A 26,763-nucleotide genomic window follows, 5' to 3' on the forward strand; every position below is an offset into this window, starting at 1 on the left:
TCAATGGGCCGCTGAAATCCAGACTTGCTAAGGTGTGTACTTCAACATCTCTGAAGTAGCCGGATGTGGACATGATTACCTTCCCATTAGATAATCATAGACAGAGCCATGATATTTCAAGCTGCGCCTGCAAATGTGCTTATGAACATTACAAATGAAATGGTTCTTGGTTACTACAAAGGAGTGTCTGCTGTTGTGCGTTCTGTGTCTCATCAGGTTGGAGAGGCTACAGCCTCGCCTCATCAAGAGCAGTGCCATGACCTCAGTCCCGGCGACTGGGTAATGGTGAAGAAGAACATGCACAAAATGCGTTTGGAGCCTCAGTAATGAGGACCTTAATAAGTTATCTTGGTCACTATAACAGCTATGAAGTGCGGAGGTCTCCCCAAATGGGTGCACGTCACGCATACTCACAGTCTTGTGTCCCCTTGATGGTGTAACAGCACTTCTCAATAAAAGTGTCGGCAGTTACAGTGAGACAAAGGGAGCAGGTTAGTCAAGCTACTGGGGACCAGCAAGAGTCTGGGACAGCCCATGTTTGGCCTGGGGGAGTCTGAATGAGTCAATAGTTGAAGTCGGAACAAGAGGGTCCCACCATGTAGTGTTGACTGTGCCAGACTCGGAAACTGGCAAAGGGCCTAGTGCCACAGTAACACGAGTAGTGCTTGGAGACCAGTGGCCAAGAAGACAGGATGAAAGAAGACAAAGTCAGCCTGAAGTGCATATGCCACACGCTTTCCCAGAAGATATGGAGGAATATGGCCTAGGTGGTAGTGATGATGAAGGGCCAGTAGTAAGTAGATCAAACAGAGCAAGAGTACCCTGTCGGAGGTATTCTTCACCTGAATGGACATATATTTCAACAAACGCCCAAGAGAAAAAGTGTTGGTACTTTGAGAGTCACGGTGCAAATCCAGCTGAACCTCTGTGAAAATGTAATTGTGGCTGAACTGTGTTTCGACAATTTTGCCACAGAACAGACTGACCCAAATTGTCATTCATTTGAATTCTAGACAACTTTGAAATGCACATTTGAATAGAGACAAGCGCAAGGTTGTCACTCAGAAGAATATGGAGTAGGGCTAAGAAAGACTTGCAAAGACCTTGTAAATACTATAATTGCATTTCGATTGCCTGGACATTGTTTGCTATTTGCGTAGTTGGAAACTAATGAAAGACTTTTGCTGCTTTCCACACAAACGGTCTGAGTTCAGAAAGGTTATGGAGCCTAAGAATAACACAAATAGATGTAGGCACATAATAGCAGGTGTGCTGATAGCTAAGTGTAGTACTAACTATGTTGCTTCTGGTATTATACACAGACTTCCCTAATTTAGAGCAGACTAAAACTATACTTACCCATTAAACCCCACTTTCTATTGATGATAGATTGCACTCACTCAATGAGAAAAACTTACACATAGATGCTTCTAGAGGAAATCTTTCTTCAAATGTTTATTATAAACTGCTTTTTGAATACATTGACACTATGGATGCTAGGGATAGCTATCATTGAACGCAATTACCTACATCGGCTGTAGAGGGTATAACATACAATCACATTCCTTTGAATTATAGTGTTACTTGTAGCTTATCATTTAGTCTTTTGTATGGACAGTATTATTTTTAAAATTATGTTTTGTTATTTTCAGAAGTTTCCATACTTAAACATTTGAATTGTCACCCTTGTAACTAAAAATATATAGAGTGCGGAAGGATTTTACAACCCCACCATGACACTAGACACTGTTTATGCTCACAATTTGACCTGTATCTTAACCAATGTAGAGAAATGATTTATAAATTCAGTTGAGGACAGAAGGAGAAGAATGGAATCAAAATCAGTGAAAGTCAAAATTGGATATCAGTGGGCTAAGGAAGAAACTGAGCATCAAGTAGCAGGGAATTAAGCTGCATTAAGTTTAGATTTGAGAGACAGAGAGAAAGTATGCTTATCTAGAGGAAAGTCCACAACCAATACAAAATATGTGGTAAATGGTAAATAGTGAGTGTGAACACACATTTGAAAACTAAAGGACATTGGGAGTCATTAGAAGGGAAAGATCCTGCGATTCCTGGAGTTGTTGAACTATGTTTGAGGAGAGCATGATTTTTCATGTGGAACATTTTGAGGGTTCTGTCTGGAAGCAGACGTATAGACCCAAAAGAGGAACAAGTGCTAGAGAAGTAGTAGGAGATATTTGTGGTGCAATTATGCCATCCGTAGGTGTGATTTTGAATGACATCAACTTAGAAAAATGTACACAATTGTAGATAAGTTATCTACCAGTACAGCAGGTGCTTTATTAGTTGTAGATACTGAAATGGTAGATGTGAGAGCCATGGTTTTGCAGAACTGCCTTTCTTTAGACATCCTTCTCGCAAAGGATGGCAGAGTCTGTCAGATGTTAAAAGTTCAACAATGTTGTACTTACATCGCTGACAAAAGTAAGGGCTTGAAAAAGTTTATCAAGAACATCACTGACTTGAAGGGAGATTTGAAGGAGTTAAAAGCAACAGGTGCTTGGTAAGCAGTTGCATGCACTTAGCACTATATACTTATTAATGTAAAGCGTTGCATTTAAATTCAGTACTGAAGTGAATTCACTGTAGAACTAGAAAATCCTATACAGTGTGCCGTAAAATGAAATGTAGTCTTTAGAGATTGGATAAAATCATCTTCACACTATTAAATTGTATTTGCTTTAGAAACAAGAAAGATTTATGTAAACGTGTGCACTAATGTTTTCGCATTAGTATCATAATATAGTCCTTAGTCTAACTTATATTCTTTCATTTACAGTTTCCTTACATTTTACTTAAAGTGCAACGTGACTCTTATGTTGAATTTATGTACTGACGTGTCATTTATATGTAGTTGTATGTGCACAGACAACACATATTAATGTGTACCATTGAATTATATGCTTTAATTGACCCAAGTAGGCTGTATTTCTTTTTGAAGAAAATATAGCTTTTCCATTTCTGCTGCGTGTCCTTTTCCTTGCAGGTACGTTCACTTGATTGTTAGTTTCAGAATAAATGTAATACTGTATTAGGGATAGTAAGCCTGAGAAGAAGACCTTGAAAAGAACACAGGGAGCCAGAGCGTTTTAATTGGTGTAATGTATCGAGGTGTTGTGGTTACCCAAGGACAATGTTGGTCTCAGGATTGGCCTGGGAGAATATGTTAATATTACAGTTTGCTACGTGAGAATGGAGAGGACAATGGAGCCCCTGATGGTCTCATCAAGGAGTGTTACCCAGATGATTTGTGTGGTATTAACTGGTGTTCTCAAAGGTTGATGTTGGCCACTTTTCATTTGGACTATGAGAGGTACAGACCTCTATGCTTAACCCTCCGATTCCTGCCTGAGTGTGGCTTAGGCTAAAATGTATTTCCCTACCCCAAGAAAACTCTTGACCGAGCTTCTGAAATGCCTACACCTTCCCACACGCTTCCCTCATTTTTCTTTTTTTCTGTATTTCCCCGACTTTTGAGGCTCCTTTAGATTAAATCACTTTTGATAGTTGTATCCTCTAAATTAGATATCTTTAGACATTATTCATGTTTAAGAGAGAAGATCGAAGACCCTTCTCTGAGCACCAGATTCTGCTGTTAATTCTTTGTAATGCTGTAAATTAACTTCTTGTTTGTCTCATACTGATGAGCCTGAACTTCTTTAGGAGGTTCGGCTACCCAGTTGTTATTCTGTATCTTTACAGCATGGTTTTGAGATACATTTACATTAACTTAACTGCTAACTTGTAAGAAAACGTATTGACTTTATTTACTGATTCTTGGTCTGTTATGTAGACAAATGGGTTACACCGGTAATTAGTGATGTGTTGAATGCTAACTCCCTTGACCTCTCAGTCAACCACAAAGGTCTATTGAATGCAATTATGTAACCACGGCCTCCGCGCCAGCAGTCTGTATGGTGTCTGATAATTCCAGGTAATACCCCAGCATCCTCCCTTAGGTACTTGGGATTGGAATGTTTCCATACTTCACACTGTTGCGTTACTTGACTAGGGTTGATTTCATGGGGAGATTAGCATAACTTTATAGTGCTCACAAACACCTTTATGTTAATGGCTCATTAAACCTGATAACACAGTAATACTGTGGCTTCTTATGTTTTGGGTACCCCCTTTATAGTGCCAGAAGCCCCAAGCTATTATGACTTACTTATTAAGCCAGGTAATGCTAGGATTACCCTCTTATGAACTAGAGTTTTCAGGACTAGAATCCATTGGATAGCCAATTAGTTGGCAGACAGCGGAAATGTGTTTCTGGCCATGCTCAATGTTGATTAATTAGAAGTACCCTCTCTTGAATAAATTGTAAAGCAACTCTTTGTTTTCCTTTTCCACATTCAGTGAACCAGTTCCAAAGTTACCTAAGCTCCAGTGGGCACTTAGCCAACGTTGCAAGCTTGTACCTTTAGTTGCTTTGGATGTCCTCAGCCCATATATTAGACAAAGAAAAATATAAAATGGCAGTGCACTGCGCGGATACTCACAGCTCCAGGACTAGGATGTAGGCGGTGGGGGACTCGTAGGTGTCATGGAGCGTGATATACTGCGGGTGCTGGAGATGCTGTAATAATGCTGCTTCATGCGCCGTCTGCTCTTTCTTCTTCAGCTTTTTGCTGACAAATTTGACAGCGACATCCTTTTTGGTGGCTTTCTGAATACATTTCTTCACTATAGAAAATCGACCCCTGCAAAAAAGAATCAATATACCAGAAGACACACATACATGATTCAGCAATAATCTTTGTGGACTTTAGGTACAGTTATCACAGGTTAAAATGCTACGTATAATAAAGTCAGATTGGGTTACCCCAGTTTTTAAAATTATTTTTAACATTTTACATCAAGCTGTCATTTCTATAATGAGTTTAGTTCTCATTTCTGCCTTCAACCACAGCATAGCAACTGAAGGTATTAGAATACTTAATTTGTCCTTCTCTACAAATACATTCCGGTTGCTTTAAACAAGTAACTTTAACGCTCCACAAAGGTTGCTTTAGTGCTGACTAGTACCATGGCACTCCTTCAAGTAAGAGCCTTTAACGATGTGGCTGTAAAGCGTGGATCATTCCAGAGAGAAATCAAAAGAGATAACAGGACCAGAGCACTACAAATCTATAATGTCAGCATTAGTCCCCGAAACGCCCAAAACTTAATTTATTGTCTAATATGCTCACAAACACCAGGGTGCACCAAAAGACAACTGTGGTTCGATTCAGATTTTAATCAAAATTAGATGAGCAAAGTCTGTAGGATTTGTTTTTGTCATCATCCTCGTTCATATTGAAGAAGAATGTAGGTGGGACCTTCCGATTACAATCCCAGGATGCCCTGAAAAGTTAGGACACACCCACGAGCGTAAGTGTTTGTGGTTATTCACGTACTTCTTTTCAACCCACCCACAGCTACTTGGAAATGGCTGTTGATTTACTCCTGTCAAGAATAACTCCCTTGCCGGGGTGGGAATAGAAATATAACCCACCTACCCTCAAAAGTAAATGGTGGCTTTCCTTGAGGGAACATTTTTTTCCCTGTTCAAAAAAAAGGAATGGGAAAAGGTATACTCGCACATATGGCAAGGCCTTGCCCCACGTGCAGTTGTACCATATATACGATTATGCATGCATAGATGTCTCTGCAAGGTCGATTGTCGGAACTGACTAATGTGTTCGAGGAGAACCATGGCTGGAATGTGCCACTTTCAAAGGAAAGTCTTCGTGAGTTCTTTAAAATTTCACCCATGCGAGGGGTTTAACCTGTGAGCTCTGATTTCCAAACTTTTCTGTGAACTGTGTCACCAATGTATGCTCCACTTTCTCATCTTCACTTTGAAAGCTGATGATAACAGTAGATTACCTGCCGATTTCCTGAAGCTCAGTGTAGGCGAATTCAAAATTGTCCTTCCATAAGACAGTGGAACCGTCCGTTGCTGTATCTTAAAGGAAAAAGAACACAGACGTGAAGCATGTAAAATAGATCACCCCATTACACATTGTTTTTTAGGTCTCGCCTGACCCAACGCATGCGCTGGTGTGGCGAGACTTATTGAGAGGGCTCCAAAAAGTGCTACCAGGCCAGCCTAGAGCTACAGTGCATGTGCGCGGGCGCGCGCGGCGCGCTTTACCGCGATTACTTTCACTTTATGAGGCCGCACGGCCGCTTTGATGTTTGATCGTGATCACTATCACTTTCGCTGCCGCACGGCCGCTTGGCATAGCCAATAGGTCTCGCTTTTGGGACCTTAAAAGTATTTAGTTATGCACTTGTAAGGTCCCAAAGGCGAGACCTATTGGCTATGCCAATGCTTGTTCTTCTTCGACTGGAGTGTGCACACAAAGGAATATGAAATGTGCACACTTTAGTCACGGTTTAAATTAAATCCCATGTAGCCCTCCTCTAGTGTTAACCAGAAATGGAGCCACATATGTGTGTATTCATTTCGATTTAGTAGCCTCTGTGCTTAATTTGTAAAAATAAAAAGTGCAAGGGCCCTCTCAGGAGGCCACTGCAGCTTGCACCACCCATTGGCCCGGCCAGCATTGCCAATGACGTACCTACACAACTACTAACCATCCCATGACTAAATGCGAGACAATCCAGACCGTTTGAGGCCCCCAAATCTATAAGAATGGCTTATGAGGAAGGTATTTGTTGTGTTTAATATATAATGAATTAAAAAAAAAAAAAATGGTGTTCTGCTCGTCTTTAAATTACACAAACAGCGCCACAATGTGGCAGATGCCATAAGTGCCAGTGTTGACAATTAAGTACCGGTACTGCGGATAAGCACAGTATCATTTTCCCAAAAGACAAAGTAGTTCTTACACATATGAGCCGTTGAGACTCTGCAAAACGTTGGCTGTAAAAATGAAAGCTTTTTCGTCAGTATTAATTTGGCAGTCAATGAATTTTGAATGGAAAGGAAAATATCAGCTAGGGGGAACTTTGTCCTTTACTACACCATGGTGGAGGGAGGCGGTAGCCTACCTCTGCATAGCACCTTCTCCCACAACGGTACCAGCGAGGCAATCGAAGGGCCAGGGTGCCTCGCCAAGGGCCCATTCCCATCAGGCCGCCAGGGGAAGCAGGGACAGCATCATGGCAGTGCTCGCGCCACCAGGCTAATTGCTCATTTGCCACCACCCGGCCATTGTTCCAAAATGATTCAAGTACCCCGGTGATCAAGGGAAATTACAGCCGGCGGTATTAACAGAGGAATATTTGGGGATATTGTCTAGGTCTAGTCGGAGCCTTCACCCAGGTCCAAAGAACAGCTCTTGAAACTTAACACACCTTCAATTTTACATCGGCTGGGTTGGCAGATGCGCACAGTTGGATTTAGACTGGAACTGCATTGAGGCTTTATTCTCCCTTGATTGGCCATCATTTTGTGTTGTTTGGCTTGAGAGGTTTGTGTTAACTCAATGTTATTTTACCAAGCGTTCCTGTTGTCTTAGACCTTACCTCAAAGCCCTAGGTGTCAAACACTACCCTGTTGATACCGACTCGCCAACAATTGTATGGTGTGATTCTTTTCCATGAACATCCCAGTAAGATTATCCAATGGACTAGGTATGTATGCCAAGAGGAGCCATTGGGGGCCCATACTAAATATAATAATTACTTTTTTTAGATAGGGCTTCATTTGGCACTTTTGACATTTGCATTAAATGAAAAGTGTTATTACCCAATTTAGTGGCATTGAAATGTTTGGCCTTTGAAGAATGGTGTGCTTTGCTGGCCTTGGTGGAGGTATGAAGTGTAGATCACCGAAGACGCTGGAGATGTACATTTAGCTCCATGAACCTTCTGGGCAGTTAATAATGCTCGTCCTCAAAAACATTTGATTCTCTTGGCACCCTTTGCAATGCAACCTGCCCCACCCTTCCTAATAATATCAGTAAAGATGCTTGGGGCAGATTTATAAAGATTTTGCAATACTGCAAAGTAGCGTAAAGTCTTGATAGGGTACTTACCAAAGCAAAGCTTTTCTTGCACAGTTAAAGCACCTTTTTTTCGATACAAAGCCCTATGTACTAAAACTGTTAGACTAGTCTCCGGATCATACAAATAACACCTAATGAAGCAGGTGCAAAGTTAGAGAAATCATATTTCTATTAACTTTAAACACATTGCATGTGTGCCACACAATACAGCAGACATCCAATGTGTGAAATATTTAAAAAATTTGTCCAGGCACAGAATTTTCTACTGGAGGGGTACAGTTTCAGTAATAAAAATCTATACTAGATATCACACACACCTTTGCTGTATGGTGCAAAGGTTTCTGAGTGGCGCTAGACAGTCTATTTGTGCAACACTGCAGGGAAAGACACCAGCGGCAGGCCATATTTTAGTAAATCTGCCCTCTTGTGTCCCACCACTCTCTCCCAAATCACTTAAAGGCTTCCCTCTTTCCTTCACTTGAACACGATGTTAACTCAAAATTCTTATCCTAGCTATGTCACACTAACAAAACTTGATTTTACTGTAGTGTTTCAATTTATGGTGCAAGAATTCATCTAAAGTTTCTGGTAAAGTTATTTGTGATGTTTTATTTTATTTCTCCTGAGATATGACAGAGAAAAACAGCCGAAATGTGTTTCTTCTTCCCCTACAGACTATGTGCATTTCAGGTGTTCATTAGGGATGCCAGCTGGTGCTAGGCGGGGCCGGCTTTAGGGCAGTGCGACTGGTGCGGCCGCACTGGGCGCTGACCTGTGGAGGAGGTGCTGACCTCAGGGGGTCTGCTGTGTTTAGCAATAACTTATGATTGGAGAGATGAGGGGTACTTTGGCCCCGTGGTAGTGAGAGAATCCAAAGAGGAAGTAATGGGGGCACCAAAAATGATTGATGATTGTCGCACCGGGCGTCACCAAAGCTAAAACTGGCCCTGGTGCTGGGTCACAGGGCTGATGGAATCAGCTCAAGTCCGCTGGGTTCTCTGAGTTACTTTGGTTGGGGGGCGGGGGGGGGGGGGGGGGGCTGGCAGTGAAGGACAATTCCTTTCCTTATGGTAATCTGAACGGCCCCTTTCATGTCATGGGAGGAATCCCTGCACCTAGACATCCTTTTAAGATTATTGCTGTTAATGTAGAGGGTGATCGTGTCTACTAGGCGGCAAGATGTCAGGGAATTTTTCTCTATCGCTTACCCTGATCCACTATACGACATCTCCGCTATTTTTGGAGTTCCCCATATGACGGTGATATGATGTTGCCTCTCTCTCAGGAGTCGATAGTTGTGGTGGAAAATGAATGCTTATGATGTCTTGTGTAGTTAGTGCCCATAAAGCCGGCATATGTGCTAATAAAGACAATATGTTCATTCTGTTTAAAATGCCTGGTCTTACTCTCGATTTGTATTCCAGCGTGAAGATTAATATGGCATCCATTATAGCGCCCCCTTCAGATTTTATTCTGGCACAGCTGACGCTCTGAGTGTTTTGTTGTCTGTGTTTGACCCAAGATTCGACTGTTGTGTTTCAGCGTTTGGTAATAGTTCCCTTGATGTCCAGCGTTAGACCTAGTTGACTCCTTTGGAGTTGGTATGGAACATTCTTTAAATGCTGATAACTGAGGCTTTTCCTGTGACTGGTTCTCTCGAGAGGTCTTTTGAGTTTGACCCTTGGGTATGCAGCAATGATGATCAATGGGAGGAGCTTTAAAAGATGGTGTCAGTGTGGAATATGACACTTTACAACACACGCGTTACAACACGTGCCATTACAACAAATGTTTTACATCGCAAAATCCATTACAACGCATGTTGTTACAACGCATGTCATTACAACGCATAATCCATTACAACGCAATTACTATTCTAACTCCGCTGGGGCGTTACTTTGAGGAATGCGTTGTATTGGATCATGCAATGTAATGACATGCGTTGTAATGGATTTCGCGTTGTAAAACATTTGTTGTGATGACACGCATTGTAACACGTGCGTTGTAAACGATGTTCACCGTCAGTGTGTTGGATAACATTGGGAGTGACTCTGACCTAAGCTCTATCTGTTGCTAAGATTTGTTTTTACAGGGTTGAGTGTTTACTCCTTTTCTAGTTTAATGTTGTAGTTACTTTTTCTTCTCCCTTTGCTTGTTTACTATGGTGACATAGGTTTAATTCTCCCTCGTATAGTTCTTTGGTAAATCTAGGGCCTTTTTGAAGTTAGTATTTATTTTAGACTTTATTTTTGTCTTTTCCTTCCTGCTAATTTATAGAATGAATTAAATGCAATTCATCAGAAGAGGACTTGTCGCTTGTTTTTGTGACGTGAGCCTGCTGGCTATCTTGCATTAGCTGTATGGTTGCTGAAAAGTCAAGACCTGCATTTGTCTTCTCCCTTTTTAAAGACACGGCTATAATAGACATCGTTTTGTCACACAATGTATTCACGGATTTCAGATTAATGGTAATAAGCTATTTCAACATTCATGGCAGAGTGCAGAGTTTATCAACTATTGGAGAGCATACGCAAGGATTCGTTTGAGCCTTGGTTGTGACTGAAATTAGATCATGCTTTTGTTGCTGTCGAGCTAGGAGTTGCACGTCACGTGGCGAGGGGCTCAAACTTGTGCCTTCGCCAGTATAGGACCATAAGGGCCGTTGCCAGTGAAGAGTTGATTGAACTATATATGCTGTTAGTTAGATCATCTGCTAAATCATGAGTAGGTGAGGGGCTGGTTATGAACAGGTCATATAGTTGTTGGATGCCTGCTTTATCTCGGGTGAAGCTTACGAAAGTGTTCACATTTGTAGGACTTTGCAGGTTGAGGAGGTCTTTGATAGCTGAAGTGAGGACGATAATTATATATTTGACAAGTCTACGAAGTCTTTAGCATTATGGTGCACTTGTCTATAGTTTGAGTGTGGGGACTTGTAATAGAGTCGGAATGAGGTAATATTTCATTCACGGGTATAAAACCCAGAGTCTTTCGCATTGGATTGTTTGAAAAGACCGCATAAGAGTCAGAGTTTCGCTATAGTCTGCGGACTAGATGTATCACTGCCTGCACCGGCACAACTATTTCCTTTTTGCTTGAAAGATTGAAAAACTGTTATGAGTTGGCAGTTTTCAACCTTTTAATCTGTAGAGGGATTGGGGACATCCCTTGGTTTAATTTTGAAATGATTAATTACTGATGCAGGCACATTATGGAGGGGTTTATAGGGGGCTTCCAGACTGAGCTTCTTGATGTTGGTTTTGTGTGCCTTCTATGCTTTGTGTAAGGGCAGGGCCAGGCTGACTGCTTAAGAGTTGACCCTTTTCTGAGGGTGATGGGTCAGATGATCAATGTTTATTGTTGGGCTATGAGGCATAGATGAAGCTCCTCCTTCAGACACAGGTATTGACGCCTCCACTACCACTCCTGTGCTTATATTCGGCTGCATTGGAAGATGCAGAGTTCTGCTGTCTTATGTATTATCTTCTTCTTGAGAGTGAGCTCTTTGCGGTTTATAGGACAAGTTGATTACCGCATGCCACACTAAGCGGGGGCCAAAGTCTAGGTTACAATACCCTACTGCACACTCCACTCCCCCCCTGGCTGCCTGAGGGGGAAGGACTCATTGGCTTGAAGAAACCTTGTCTCAGCTCCTGCTGCACGCTGTGAGCAGGGTTTTCTGGTTCACAGTAGTTGTGTTTGTCTATTAAATGCAGGGACCCAGCAACACTCATAATATGCTTCATTAACTCGCTTTACACTGCTCGCCCCCTGGCGGCAGAGCTGGAGAGAAGGGGAGAATGCTCCATTCCAAATCACTCACAAGGGGATACTAGAGGAGTGGCGAGTTCTTTTTTTTTTTTTTTATTCTTTCAATTGGACTTTATTCAGTTATACAGTATCTGATCAATTATAACAGCATTTATCACAAGTTATAAGGGAACAGTTTGCGTTACAGATTTCAGATCAGACCACTCGTGACACATTACAATCCTATGCCATTGCCCTCCAGAGAAGTCCTTCCGAAGTCAGCTATACCCATCTGATTGGTGGGGGAGACACATTTATTACCCCTGTGGGCATTCCATTTATCCCATATCCGGTGACACGTCCTGGGGCATCCTCTACTCTCGTAGATGACCAGTCCCTGTCTCTTTCCCACTCCCCTAGCGTCGGGGTCTTCCTGGCTCCCCATTTTCAGGCAATGTTTTGTTTTGCAATTGTCATTGCCAGGGTGACCCGAAGCTGCTCCATGCGATTCATGTCAGTCGCTTCCCATTCGTTGTGGAGACAGTTTGGGCACAGGATAAAGCTCCCTCCCACACACTTCCTGCAATTGAGAGGTTATAGGAAGGGGGGGGGGCTTCTTTGGTTCCTTTAAAGGAGTAGACGTGACTTTCACCTCTTTTGTTTTTCTTTAACCAAGACGGACTAACCTATTACCATGCTGCATCCCCGTCACATGTCTTCTATTCACTTTAGGAAGTCTAAGAATTAAGAATGTCTTATGATCAGCTTTGAGGCCTCTCAGCAGTGCTTGTTACTTCTCTGCAGTTTTCTGCTCATGGTCCTACCCATAGAACCCATTTGGTTGCCGTGATGCATCAGTGCTTCTGATACCTGCATGATGCTAAACCTTTTTGATTGGTAATGCAGTGGTTTTATTCAGGATATTCATCAGTTTGCCCTCTGACAAAACCTTTTAAGTTTCTATGACTGTCCCCCTTCCCTGTAGTCCTGTGACCTTTCCAAGACGCAGAGTGGCAAAAAGGGACAGTCAACTTCACCATACGAACGTTAAAGAAAACTGATGTCTTGCAGATATTTCATTTGCAATTTTGGGTGCATATGGCCCCTACATTCTCCCTTTAAGCTGATATCATGATCCCATGGATCAGCTGCGATCTGCACCAGGAGTGATGTGGGGATGTTGGGTAAAAGGTTCATGTGATGTATGCATAATTCCATGTTAGAGGTGTGCATATATCCATACAATCTTTGGTGGTTCCCCAGGGAGTTGTCGTTTGGCTTGCCTGGGTTTGACGCCATCCTTTTTTTAAAGGCATTTTTATTAAACAACAAAACAGTTCCAGTCAGATACACATCATACAGCGGGCCATCATATATTGTACATGCTCCGTTGTGCGGGGTGTATTGGCGTGTCCATACAGCAAAACGCAGATATCCTGAGCGGTTCAACACAGTACACATGGATTCATCTTGTGCACCCGGGCCCACATCCCCCTGGCCTCCACCCACTCACTAGGATCTGTATTTCTCCCAGGGGCACCATATCTTTTCCCACTTCTTGGGGCAACCTCTGCTCTTATAGAACACCACCTTTACTTCCTGAGCTACAAAAAGAGCTCTTCAACTCTGTAATCCACCGTGTAAAGCAATACATTTCATTTTTGTTCTTCTCCTTCCTCAGCCCCAAATAATTTAAAGCAATATTCCTGGGGCTATATTACACTAAAAGGCGCATTTTCATTGTTTGCGCCGGGCGCACCTTTTAAAAAGTGCGCCCAGAGTAAACAATGAAAATGCGCCATATTAGCACGAATGTGCTTTGAAGCCGCTCCGTGTTTTCACAGTGCAGGTGGCACCCGCCGGCACTTTTAAAGGGGATTAGAGTTCCCATTGCAGGTAGGGTGCAGTGAGCGACTGCACCCGCCTGCAAGGGGATGTCTGGGGGGTCCAAGGGAACCGCTTTCCCCTCTCCAGAGGGATGCCATCAGGGGGCGTACTGATAGTGCGCTTCCTGCGAGCTTCTTTGCCTCTGTGCCCACGTCTGTAATACAGCGCGGGTGCCGAGGCCATTGTCAACAGTTTGATTATACCTCTCTTCTATTTTGGAATTTGGGAAAGGGATTGACTGATGGAAAAGTAGCTATGTATTAATGCTGATGTTTTTAAACAAGGTGTCTCCCATTAAATATAATGGACTATGCAAGGACCTCAGTTGAATTCTAGGCCATCGCAGGCCTTCTGCACCTGGGTGATTATAGAGAACCCATTGCCGACTGTATTATTAATAGGTCCTGCCACAATGGAACTATATTTGTATTATTTTTATTTTTGTGGTCATTTACCATCACTTCTATTAGTTTCAGCAACGTCACAAATATATGTCTGTAGATACAGGAACTGTGGTGCTCATTTTGTTCAAACCCCCAGTGTGTTCCATGTTACAATGTGGTATTATTGTAAATACTCACCGTTGTCTGGAAGTTTTGCAAATTCGGAAGGCTCACTCGGTACGCTGATTCCCCAGGGGTTGCTGGCACTGACGCGGAACTGGTACTGGCCACCTGGGCACAAATCTTCGACCACAAGATAGGTGTCCAGGGTGGAAGAGACCGACTGCTGCCACACAGGTGACCCTGGCATCCAACAGAAAGGGAACCTGTTACACCGTGAAACCATCATTTACAGACAGCTAGTAAACATCAGATGTTGCAACTCTAGAAACACAACGTATTCTGATTGGGAGAGCCATTGATGGCAGCCATTTTAGATCTGAATGTGGCACCTTCTCGTGAAAGGAATGCTGAAGAATTGATGCAGTGAGGTATTGAGGCGATTCACTGTCGTCAGGGTGTGGACCTCTCACTGTAGAAGCAGCATCGGGTCACATGTGGAAGGCTTGCAGGGAAGGGATTAGAAACTGGCTTCATTATTACAGGAGGGTGCAGTTTGATGTGCAGATTAAGTGTCTGGCCAGGAATGCAGCCCTACTGAGACTGGGAATGTACAAGCGACTGTGGATTAGGACCCCCTCGCCCCCCACAGCCAGTCACAGTGAACTCAAGCAAGGCAATTCATTTCCCGTCCAGCTATTCGAACAGGAAGTAACACCAGCAGCCTGGAGAAAAGTAACACTAGCAGCCTGGGGGAAAGCAGCACTAGTATCCTGTAAAGTGTTTAGAAGAAAAGGAAGACGCAGTGGTATGATGCTTAAATTAATCATAACAGTCCCACTGTCATGCCCACCAATGCCTGACATGCAAGCAATGAAAACAGCAGGAGAAACAGGAAAGAAGACACTTCATGTTGTAGGTATTGTTATCCCGACAGGTGGAAGAAAGTAGGTGAAATGACTGAGAAGCCCAACACTGTTTTCCCAAATTGTATGGAGTATAAACTGCATGAAAGACGGTTCAAATGCAATTGATGTATTTGAATTCGGTGGATGTCGGTCTCAGAGCTGAAACATGGGAGAACTTGGTTGTGTTTGTAGACGTGTGTGTGTTAATTCATAGCTTTGGCTAATGGACGCGGACAGCATTGGATCAGCAGAAGTAAAGTGCTGCATCTCTGACACAGTGGATTCTGCACAGCGCAAAGTCCCTTTGAGGACATACCTTCTTCCCGATACTCCACGGTGTAGCCAGAAATGGTGCAGTTCCCTGTGCTGGATGGCGGCAGCCAGCGGAGGATCACCGATGTGCTGCTCCTTTCCTGAGCAATGGGGCGGCTGGGCGCAGTCGGAACACCTAAAGGCAAGAACAGGCCACTGTCACACACACACTTCACCCGCTGTGTACAACTGAAAGAGAGTAACTTACGCCTAACTACAATCAGCACTGCTGTAGCACATAGAGTGCATAGTGTTGGATCTGTGGTAGTAGGGACGTGGAAACGGTGTTATAAAATGTGTTAGAAATGCTAATGCCATCAGGAACCTACAGTTAGACATTGCAAAGAGCAAAAATCATATCTTGCCAAAATTAAGGTGGAGGCCAAATATAGTAACTAACACGAAAATGTACATAAAATATTGAAAAAATATAATACAGGTGGCAGTTGGCGAGAGAAGGAACACAAATGGCCAACTTTTTTCTGATCATTGAATGTACAGCTATTGCGAGTTTCTGGCATGTTTAGAACCCTCATACTCGCTAGAAATGGGATCATATGTTACTGTTCTTTAAGAGTTAGGACAGTGGCACCCATCTACCGTGAAGCAGAGTATTGTACGTTCAATCATTAACAACATGACTATCAGGAGTAAGAGCTGGAGTGAATACAGATCTTTTAGAATTCAATAGGATTTACTGAAATTAGTCACATACTTTTAGGCCTTGGATATACTACTAGTATTTGTACTACTATGTGCTGAAAAGTATTGGGATTTTTACTACTATGTGTTTTAAAGGATTGGGTGTGATATTGCCTTCCTTGAAAGGTAGACATTTTACAGCCCCTATAGAAGAATGGATGGAGTTAATTCATGTAATTAATGGTTAATTGCATTTCTTATTACAGGTGCACTCTTATGTCAAAACACACTTGTAAAAAGGAAATAACATCACTACTCACCTGTAATAATTAGTTACAAATGGGTATAGTTTCACTGTGCTAGGGTGCACTGGTATTTTTATCGGGTTGGCACTGCAAGGAACCAGGCTGCCATACCCATGTGCCTTTCTCTGCCTCCCAACTGCAAAAAGAAGTAGAAAGATCTGGGGACATTCAGCCTACCTGGGACCTGCAAGCAGTTAGAGTAATATTGCACCCAATGCCACTAGTCATCCTCTTCTGGCCATTGTGTTGGCACCCAGAAAAATGAAACATATAAATTAGGCTGCCTCAGTCTTCTGTTTTTATAAAGCAGAACGTGGCCTATCCAGGCATAGGTAGTCATCGGCTTCATTTAAAGGTGAACTGCTCATAGTTCTGTGGTAACTTCAGAGTTCTGTGTAACTTCTAGAGGTTGTCCTCCTGCAGCTTCTTACCTCAGTGTGGTAGCAGTATGTCTTATTGATTTGCAATATCCTTACATATATACTTGGTGGTCATTTATCGTTTATATCACCATCGGGGAGAGGAGTTGGCCTAACGGCTAGGGCGGTCGACCTCTAATCTGGGGAACTGGGTTCGAGTCTCGGCAATGACGCTAAACATCCTGTGATTCTGGGAAGATTACTTAATCTCCCCGTGCCCAACAAAAATGAATGTGTCCTCATGTAACGCAACTGGTGCTATGTAAAGCGCTCTGATACCCAATACCTTTGGGTCAAGTTCACGCTATATAAAACTCCGTAAACAAATCACAAGTTGAGGGGATGCAAGATTCCCACTAATTGCTATATCAAATTAGAAGAATGGGCTACAGAAAAAAAAACTTTAATCCCATGACTCAATCTTATTTTTGGAAGGCTAACATTAACTTGAAAAGCTGGGGAATGGTGAAAGGTGCGGTAAATATCTGTTCCTGTTATTTAGCATTTCACTGACTCTTACCTAATCTGTGTGGACTGGGAATTATGTAGGATTTAGCATCTTTACTAATAAATCTTAATGCAAAACTTTGGTGCAGGGTACAGCTAGGAAAGGAGCAGCCAATGAAAACAAAGAAAGCCAACACATAATGGCCTGAAGCAGAATAGAGTTTTGGCTCTACATATTGGACTTGCAGGAAGAGCTTGACAAAGCAATAGTTTCCTGCTTTTATTGTTAAAATTATATCAATATTTGTGACAGAAGCTATTGAAGAAACACATAAAAAGGATAATGCAGTCAATAATTAAAAATAAATGCAGGAGGAACTTAGGTTGTGCTATTTGAAAGAACAAGAAAAGTGGAATATTACTACTGCTGCAATTGAATGGCTCTCTTGCTCTTACGTGGACCTCTTCTTTAAATGCAGTATAGCATCTTGCATGTATTAAAATGTAGGCCAGAGCCATGGCATCTGCATTGGGGAAGAATGTAATAGTGCCTTGATGGGTATTTACTACTTCTGGCCTTGAAAGCCTATTCTGAAACGGTTATATTTACCTACAACATGGTTAGGGTTTCAGGTTTTCAGTTAGAACACACTTTAACCAATAAAACCAATTTTCACCCATAAAACACCATTATCGGTAATATTTGCATTTCAGTAGAAACAGTAAAACATTGAATTTTGCTGCACTTTTGCTGCTTTGGTTGCCCTGGTATCAAAGTAGTAGAAGTGCAGTCTCTACCTCTCATCATTTTTTGTTATGGATTCTCCGGCTATTACCCTTTTGGGCCTTGGTGCCACCTAATATGCCCTTTCGACCATCCACAAGGTCCCAGGACTCCCTGGACCAACTTCCCAGTCTGGCCACCTTGCGTTGTAGCTTAAATTGTGTTGATCTTTGTTCCTGGACTGTTCAACTTAAAATGTCCTCTGTAAATTAACATTTTCAATGGTACCTTGTACTTTGATCGTAGCAGACGTCGATGCCACTCCGTTTTCGTTTGAAGCAATGCAGGTGTAAATTCCGCTGTCTTGGGGCATCAGGTTACAGATCTTGAGGAAGATTTCTCCTGAGTCACTAGTATAAGGAAAAGAAACAACTTAAAACTTTAAAACTGGTCTTTTTTGCAAACAAATTTTATTCATTTTGGGCAATGTCACATAAGCAGCCTAATATAAGCACATCAGTTTAGGACAACACTTCTTTCCACCGCTTAGTCTCTATGAGCATAGACATGGAAAGATATTTCAAATGCCATACAGGTGAGTCCCATGGTATTCACATCAGAATTCGACACATAGGAACTTTAAAAAAGTTATCCAATCAATGGTGCTCGCAAGACTCGATTAAGGTAACATCTTATTGTCCCACATTTCCAGAACACATGTGGCACTACAACCTCATTCAGGTTTTACAAATGCAATATCTTTAAAGATGAATTCTGTCTCTTTGAGGTATAAAACTCTCAGTGACGAGTCCCATTACTTCTCTATTAGGACTTTCCCAGGGAGGAAATCCACATGTGGAGACTAATAAATCAAGCCCTTCTCTCCCGCCTTTTATTGTATGAGCTATGAATAGGAATGCTATTCGCGACACAATCTAGGTATTAAATGGTGTCATCAAAATGTGAACACTTGCAGGTTTCACAAAACAGCCTGCCTAATGAACATTTATTAGGCAGGTCACAATTTGTGATAGGCTGCGATTGGCTGAAAAAGCAAGGATGGAGTCCTGCAAAGGACAGCAGACCTCTGTTCCAGCTTCTGCACTTCTAAAAGGGAAACTTTTTTTTAAAAAAAACAGCCAATGCAATAGGAACTGATGCCGTTTAGGTGAAAAAAAGTTTCCCATTTGGAAAAACGTCAGCGATAGCAGTCAGTGGTACTGCCATCCACCCCCAAGGCTGCCACGATGATTCAAAAAGAGTAACAGGTTCATGGGTTTTCGTTTGTGAATCAGATACCACCCATTTGAGATGTTGGAATTCGATCAAAGGTTTGCAACAACAATTCCTCCCTGAACTGTAGATAGGAGTGGGAAGCCCCTTTCATGCACCCTCCTCTTTGCGATTTAGACAGGGTTACAAAAGCTCTAGTATGAGTTGGCAAAACTTTAATGATTCTTAAAAGGCCTTTTGTAAATATGGAAAAATATATTACAGCTGTAAACCCTCTTATTTTTCAAATCACAGACTTTGCAACCATAAAATACATTTGAACATCTGGGGCCGTATTACAATAAGTGCCACAGGGGCACAACGGGCGTTTGTGCAAGCTTTGCGCGTCCCCGGGGCACTTTGGTATTACAGAAGGGGGCGCAGATGCTTGTGCGTCCCCTTCTATAATTACAGATAGCGCTGGCGTACTTATAGCGCCAGCGCTACCTTCATGGGGCTTTCCCTCATTTGCAGAGGGGTGTGCCCTATGCAACTGAGGGAATTCCTTTGCCTCTGCGCACGCGCCATATTACAGACGTGGGTGCAGAGGCAAACAAGATTTTAGGGAGCGCACTCACAGTGCACCATCTTCTAGGTGGTGCACTGAGAGTGTGCCATCTGAGAGCAGACCTCTGGGGGGGGAGAAAGGGGACCCTATGGACCCCCCAGACATCCGCTTGCAAGTGGGTGCAGTCACTGACTGCACCTGCCTGCAAGGGGATCTCTAATGCCCTTTACAAGTGCAGGCAGGTGCCGCCTGCACTGTGAAAACATGGAGCGTCTGCCAGCAGCCGCTCAGTGTTTTCACATGAATGCGCTGCCTTGGGGGCAACGCAAATTTGTGGCTGAACATACATTGTAATAGGGCACATTGTAATTGTTTGTGCTGGACGTACCTTTTTAAAGGTGAGCGCGGCGCAAACAATGACAGTGCGTAATATGGCCCCATGCCCTTACAATAGAAAGTCTTGACTATAGGCAGCAAGTTTAGCTACATGTCTGTTGAAGAGTTGTGAATCTTTTTGCTCAGACTGCAACAATGTGCAAACTACTACTACAAAAAGCATTTCCTTACCAGGAGGACGCAGTGTATGTGCTGTTGTCACCGTCAAGGATGTTCTGGTCAGGCCCCTTCCAAGTTATGTTTGGCTTTGGCCTCCCACATACTTTACAAGTCAGGGTTACCGTGTCGCCAAGCACACATGTGATGTCCACCAATGGCACAAGGAATTCTGGCGCAACTGCAATAAAACACATCCAGGGAACATGTTAATAATCCAGTCCTAGGGTTCAAACAACAAACATCTGCCGGCGCCTTCCTGCCGGGTATTACCCAATCAGTGTTTTGTAATCTTACTTTACTCCAGGACTTAGGTCAAATAATTGTAAGTGTGCATTTTAATGTTTCTCTCTATTTCTAACTCTTACCAAACACTTCTTGTAGTTGATCTTTGATAATACTGGCTGTCACGAGGTTTAGATGTGATGTGCCCTGCCTACTAACGGATCAGCCTTATGTGTCACATTTTATCACATGAAAAGTCAACTTGATGCGTTTGTACATCATAGCCCACTAAAAATGGTGATCCGAATTAGTAACACAGATACACTGTGCTGGTGGGACCCTGTGGAACACCCCTCTAATTACCAGAGGACTTCTGTAATGACGTAGATTACCTCCTAGTAACTGACTTCAGCCACACAAAAGAATAACCCTACTCCGAGGTGGGCTGGACCTCAGCATGGAGGTACCAGACACCTTGAGAGGAATGATAAACGTGGCCGGGGGGTATGGAGATGTGCCATGCTCATGTGCAGGCATTGTTACTAGACATTTTGCCCAACTATAAAGGGCAGCCTTTGCTGCATGAATAGTAGCCGTGATAATGCCACCAAAAAGGGATTGCAGTGACTATTAACTCTCAGTTGAATCAGCCCCAAACGCCTGATCGGGTCCAAGACTCAGTAATCTGATTGACAAAGTGACACTAAAGGAATATCTTTAACGTTCATCTGGGAACTTTAACTGTTGAGATTTAGGTGTGTGTTACCCTAAGACGTGTGGCGTGGCTTTTACTAAATGTTACGGCACAGACCTCCCTAGGAGACAGGCCTGTTTAATATCGCATTTTCTGTTTCTCATGTAAAGGAGCCAGAGAAGTATTTTTTCTACACTATGCAGAATCTTGCTTTTACTGTAGCTGTGGCTTTTCGCCACAACTATAAATCAAATTGCAGAGTTCTGTATCAGATGAGCTAAAAGATACAATAGAGACAGCTTCCTTTTTAGGTCTCGCCTGACCCAGCGCTTGCGCTGCTCTGGCGAGACTTAAAGTAAGGGCTTCAAAAAATGCTACTGCCGGCCACAGCTTGCAGTGCATGTGCGCGGGCGCGCACTTGAGCAGAGGCGCCATATGGCGTGATTACTGCTGCACGTGCACCACTCGCACACATGCACTGCAAACTGTGGCGGGCAGCCATTTCTCGAAGCGGGCGCTTGCTTTTTATTTTCTGTTTATTACTTCTATGTAGTAATGGCGGCACCCATGCTTTAGCTTAAACATCTTAGGCTAAAGTCAGGTGCTGAGATTGCTTCAAAAGTAAAGAATTGTCTATTTCTTTACTTTGAAGCAATCTCAGCACCCGACTTTAGCTTAAGATGTTTACGCTAAAGCATGGGTGCCGCCATTACTACAGAGCAGTAATAAACAGAAACAAGCATTGTCATAGCCAATAGGTCTCGCTTTTGGGACCTTATAAGTATTTAGTTATGCAACTGTTGCATGGCTAAACACTTATAAGGTCCCAAAGGCAAGACCTATTGGCTATGCCAATGCTTGTTCTTTTTGAACTCTGAACTAAAGCATTACGTACCACGAGCAAGACTTGACTCCAATTGCTCTTGCCTTGATTTATGTGGAGCACAAGATGTGATCTTTTATGTGACTAATGTAAATATGTAATTGTTGGCAAGTCACTGCATTATTAATAAATGCCTGTGGTCTGGAAATCTAGAGATTTCCAACCGCGTTTTTATACCCACTGCACTTTGTTGATTTATTTGTCCTTTTGATTACTTGTTTCAAATTAATCATTCTCCTTTTGATTGTAAAATTGCACAGATTATGTTGTTCTGTATTACATTGCCTATTCTTTTGTGATAGGGAACATTGTTTCTTAAAATAAACAAGCAAAAGTCGAGCAAAAGCAGACCCCCTTCTCGCTCCATATGCTACCATGTAAGAAGAAGGTATAAAAGATACCAGTAGTTGGGGCGGGCAGATGGACCACTCGCTACAGAGATGCTGAGAGATGAATCTCCATCTTCATATGGGTGAATAATGAACTTGGCATAGACATTCCAAAATAACCTAAGCTGTATATTGGCTAGTTAGAACGTATGTAAGGATTATACTAATTGGTTAGTTATGTGAAATGAAATATGGTTAGGGTTTATTTAGGGTTCATCTGTACATAATTTTGGTCGCTGAGTTACTAATAATCGTGGCAATAATTCTCACAATATTTGTAAGAAACATGCTTGTAGTAAATGTGTTTGTACTAAAATAACAATACTTTTAGCATCTGTGTACTAATTGTGGGGTTCAAGACTCCACGTTTTCAGCTCCAAATGAGAGGTTCTTTGAGAAGCTTCTCTGACTCCTAACACCCTTCCTGATGCAAGCATAACTCAGATGGAGACAGGAGAGATACCTACCAGTTTTCCCTTTCAGTGAAAAGTTTGTGGTTTCTATTTAGAGCATAAAAAAAATCAACGGGGTTGACCCCAAACAGTTTGGGGAACGCAACACCAACATGCTGCAGAGTTAAACTGAGGCTCAGATAAATGGACAGAAAAATAAACAAATTGGAACAATGTGGCCCCCATCCTTTTAGAATACAGGAAGTGACATATGGGCGCACCGCCAAACTGGATTGTGTTGAAAAGAACTGAACATTCCAGGCTACAGCTGCTTGCTTCATTCTGTGTGACAGAGTAACTAGTTGTTGGTACCTGTATGTCACTGCACATGCGCAGAGGTGGCCATGATCAGCACGACCGCTTAGCATTTGTATCACAAACAGCTCAAGGACAGTTCAATGTGGGACGGTCACCGCCACAGACACTACACAAGAGAGATTCATGCAGTGTATATACCTCCAACACACCCCCTGTTGTTCACTCCCTCCAGTCCTCGCTGGCCTTGTCCCTTTTTGTCTTCCTTACAATGCCTACATTCAGGGCTTTAAGTGGGCCAGGTCCTGCCAGTGCGCTGAGCAGTTATAAAAAGCGGGTGCTGGGACGGGTCCCTATTGGGCTCTCCATTTTTCCTCTCGTTATCGGGGAAGCAAAAATAATCTAAACTCTGCACACGTGCCACCCTTCACTGCCTTTGATGTAACTTCAAAGAGACTCATAGTTCTTTCTTAGTCCCGTCATGTCAGAACTGAAGCATTTTCAATGTTAATTACAACAAAGCCGTAGTTGGTGCTTATTTATCATATGTAACTAACAACCATTCACAAAGCCAATAGTTCTAGCTTGTTGTAGGCAGGCGCTCAACGCCCATAGGACTCAGAGCTTAAACCCCTCCCACACCCCCCACCCGTCGTGTGTGTTAGCCTGGGCAGAGACAGCTTCCGGGGCACACACACAGACAGGTTTTGAGCTTATTGCAGCCACACCCGAGTACATCACAGGTCCTTAAAAGACCATTTACATGTTAATGAGGCTTTGTTGTATTTTTACCCCTTCATCTCCACTCTGCCTATTACTGGACGAATTTCCCCCCCACCCCCCCAAATTTGGCTCTAGTTGCGCCTCTGGTTGTAGGTGTAATGTTGCCTGTTGCATTATATATCTGGATAGAGACAGAAGCAGCAAAATAGCAGACAGGAGGCACACTATGATAAGCACAGATTTTTAGCTTACATGTATTTAAGCCACGCCCTTAATTACATTGGCCACGCCCCTTTGAGAGGACGACCCCCCCCTCCCGTTTTTTCATCTCACCTAAAGCCCTGCCTACATTTGACTTTACCTGCAGGTGTATGGCTCAGTTTCGCTGGCTCTGAAAGCGGAGGTGGACAATAATCCACTCCAGAGGGCCTGACTCGGAAATGAGCCGGCATTGGCTCCCTTGCCCTTTTTCATGCTACTGCCCGACTCACTTCTGGGTCTCTCTTGCCCCACTTCACCCTGTGCTGCTCTGTTCTGCAGTGGGGCACAGCATAGTCCTCTTCATTTCCTTTTTTAAAACGTCATTGGTGCTGGCCGAACAGTGCCCCTATCTCAGTTCAAGGGGTTTTCTTTTTCTATTGAGCAGTTACAGCGCTCAGACTCCTGCACTCTCCACTGCTGGTTTGTGGTTGAGGAAGTAGTAGTGGGTAAAATGTAGGACATGTCTGCCCCGAAATGCTCGCATACTATTATACACTTAGGACCTCATTCAGGGTGATGCAGATTTTCTGAGTTGTAAAATGTGACAGTACACCTTGCAGTTTCACTCTGAAGCAATTTTAATGCACAAGTCAGTTTTTGAGGTCAGTATTGTGCCTAACGCGCGCATGTGTTTTACAGCACCTGAACTCTGAATATTTTCTCTATTAACAACCACTTTGTCCTGCACAAATTCTTCCAGGCCATACCTGAAGGAATGTGTGTGGGGAAAAGCACAAGGAGTGATAGAGAGTCATTTGGGTAAAATAGCTCGTAAGACAGGATGTATGCTGTCTTTGAAGGATTGGGAGGCCATCTGTCATCTAGGAAATAAATCACTGCATGCTGCAAACTTTAAAAGGATGGCCTTCCTATCACAATGACTTTCCTATTTAACTCCAGCCGCCCTAAAAAAAGATTCCCGGGAGTAGAGAAAAAGTGCTTTCGCTGCCAGATGGATGGGGAAGGCGGATGGCACCATACTTTTTATGCATGTCCACGGCTGAGTCCTTTTTGGGAGGCAATTTTTTCTGATATCGAGCAAGCAATTGGGAAGAGTGTTTTGCTCGAGACCGCTTTGTTTGGACTTTCCAGAGCTAGAACGATGTTATCAAAGGTTGAAAAGGCTTTTTTATTTATTTCTTGTATGGTAGCCCGTTCACTATTCTGCAGAATTGGAAATCTAGTGAAGCTCCCTCTCATTTGAAATGGTTTAATAAAATGAAAAGGACGCGAAATTTCGAATAAAAAGCCTATGCTAGACGTGTGGGGGCCACTAGGAGATAAAAAAAAAATTGGAAGTTTTTTAATGATTTAGAAAAGTTAAAAGAGGGACCTTAACACTTGTTATTATATATTGATGTAACAGGTCTCATTATAAGGCACTAGCACTTTCTTTCATACGGCACTTTAGACGCACTAGCACTTTTCTTGTTGTTGTACTTTATAGGATGACGTGTTCTTTGTTATTGGTCAACGATGTTATCAGCCGCTACAGCCATATATTTTTATGATGTTGTAGTTATGACGGCTTTAGGCAATAATAAGGCACTAACACCTTATTGGTATTGCACTTTAGATGCACTAGCAACTTTTTTCATTGCTGCTTTTTTCTAGATACATTTGCACATTGTTAATTTTTGAATGAGTATATGATTAGCTGCTACAGCCATAGCTTGGTCAACATTTTTTCATTATGTATTAAGAAGCTGTTTCGGTCTTTGCACAACTGGTATTAACAATGATTTTAAGTATATTATGTATTACATGTACCTAATGCTCTGCTCAATAAAAATCTAAAAAATAAAAAATAAAAAAAAAGAGGAGTGTAGTATTAGTGCTCAGCTAATAACGCTCACATCCGACACAAACGGTGTTTGCACCATTAGTAAGGTTCATATTCAGTCTATTGCTCATAAATTAAATAAATCTCCCAGTGTTCATTTAACCGGGCCTCAGAATTTAAACAATTGAACAGCTAAGTTTCGATTCAGAAGAAAATTTGAGGAGCATTCGCCAATCTGGACATTGAAGATGTATGCCTCTTATATGCAGAGATTCTGGCTTTTCCAGGATTCACAACGATCCAATGAAGTAAGAATGGAACGGAATGCAAGTCGTAGATGTTCACTCCTATTCCCATTATCCACACAAATAAGGGAAAGGAGTCTGTTTATTTTTTGATTCATGGGTTTCCCAATAGAACACCCACGCCCCAACCCCCTGCCTGCAGCTGCATGCTGTCTTGAGTGTTTTCCCTTCTGTTCCCTCCCAGGAAAGGCACTTGTTTCTGGTTTCAAGTGAATCATCTTTTTTCACCCGACCCCTAAACTTCGTGCTATAATGAATCTGATATACTGAAGGACTGTCTGCAGAACTAAGTATCACCTGTGAGCGCAAATGTCCTCAAATCCTATTTCTGTGAATTAGGATCATAGAATTAATTCCCCAATTTTACCTTTGACACAACTGAGATCTAACATTTCTGATTGGTGTTCACATTGAGTTAACTAATACGTCTGGTATTCGCAACATTAGCCGCTGGGTGGCAGCAAAGGACTACGAAAGAACTCTGCCCCGAGGCTGGAGGGTCGATATGCATTTCTAGAGATGGATTTATTTGAGGACAAGTTATTTCCTTTATTTCATGAAGGTATTACAGCTTATTAA

General features: G+C 42.6%; 1 protein-coding gene across 6 annotated transcripts in view; it reads right to left on the bottom strand.

Annotated features, from left to right (window-relative positions):
• The window catches only part of KALRN (kalirin RhoGEF kinase), a 1,569,312-nt gene that overhangs the window by 15,200 nt on the left and 1,527,349 nt on the right, over positions 1-26,763 (bottom strand). For 5 of the 6 annotated variants that reach the window (XM_085647304.1, XM_085647302.1, XM_085647305.1 and 2 more), the window contains 6 exons: positions 20,230-20,395; positions 18,171-18,292; positions 15,350-15,481; positions 14,204-14,368; positions 5,896-5,974; positions 4,527-4,727 (listed from right to left, as the gene is read on the bottom strand). In XM_085647304.1, the coding sequence (XP_085503430.1) occupies positions 4,527-4,727; positions 5,896-5,974; positions 14,204-14,368; positions 15,350-15,481; positions 18,171-18,292; positions 20,230-20,395 (865 nt within the window). The remainder of the gene's footprint in view (positions 1-4,526; positions 4,728-5,895; positions 5,975-14,203; positions 14,369-15,349; positions 15,482-18,170; positions 18,293-20,229; positions 20,396-26,763) is intronic. The other variant, XM_085647301.1, reaches the window with a different exon arrangement.

This window comes from Triturus cristatus, chromosome 3_2 (genome assembly GCF_964204655.1).
Source record: "Triturus cristatus chromosome 3_2, aTriCri1.1, whole genome shotgun sequence".
Taxonomy (NCBI): Eukaryota; Metazoa; Chordata; class Amphibia; order Caudata; family Salamandridae; genus Triturus; species Triturus cristatus.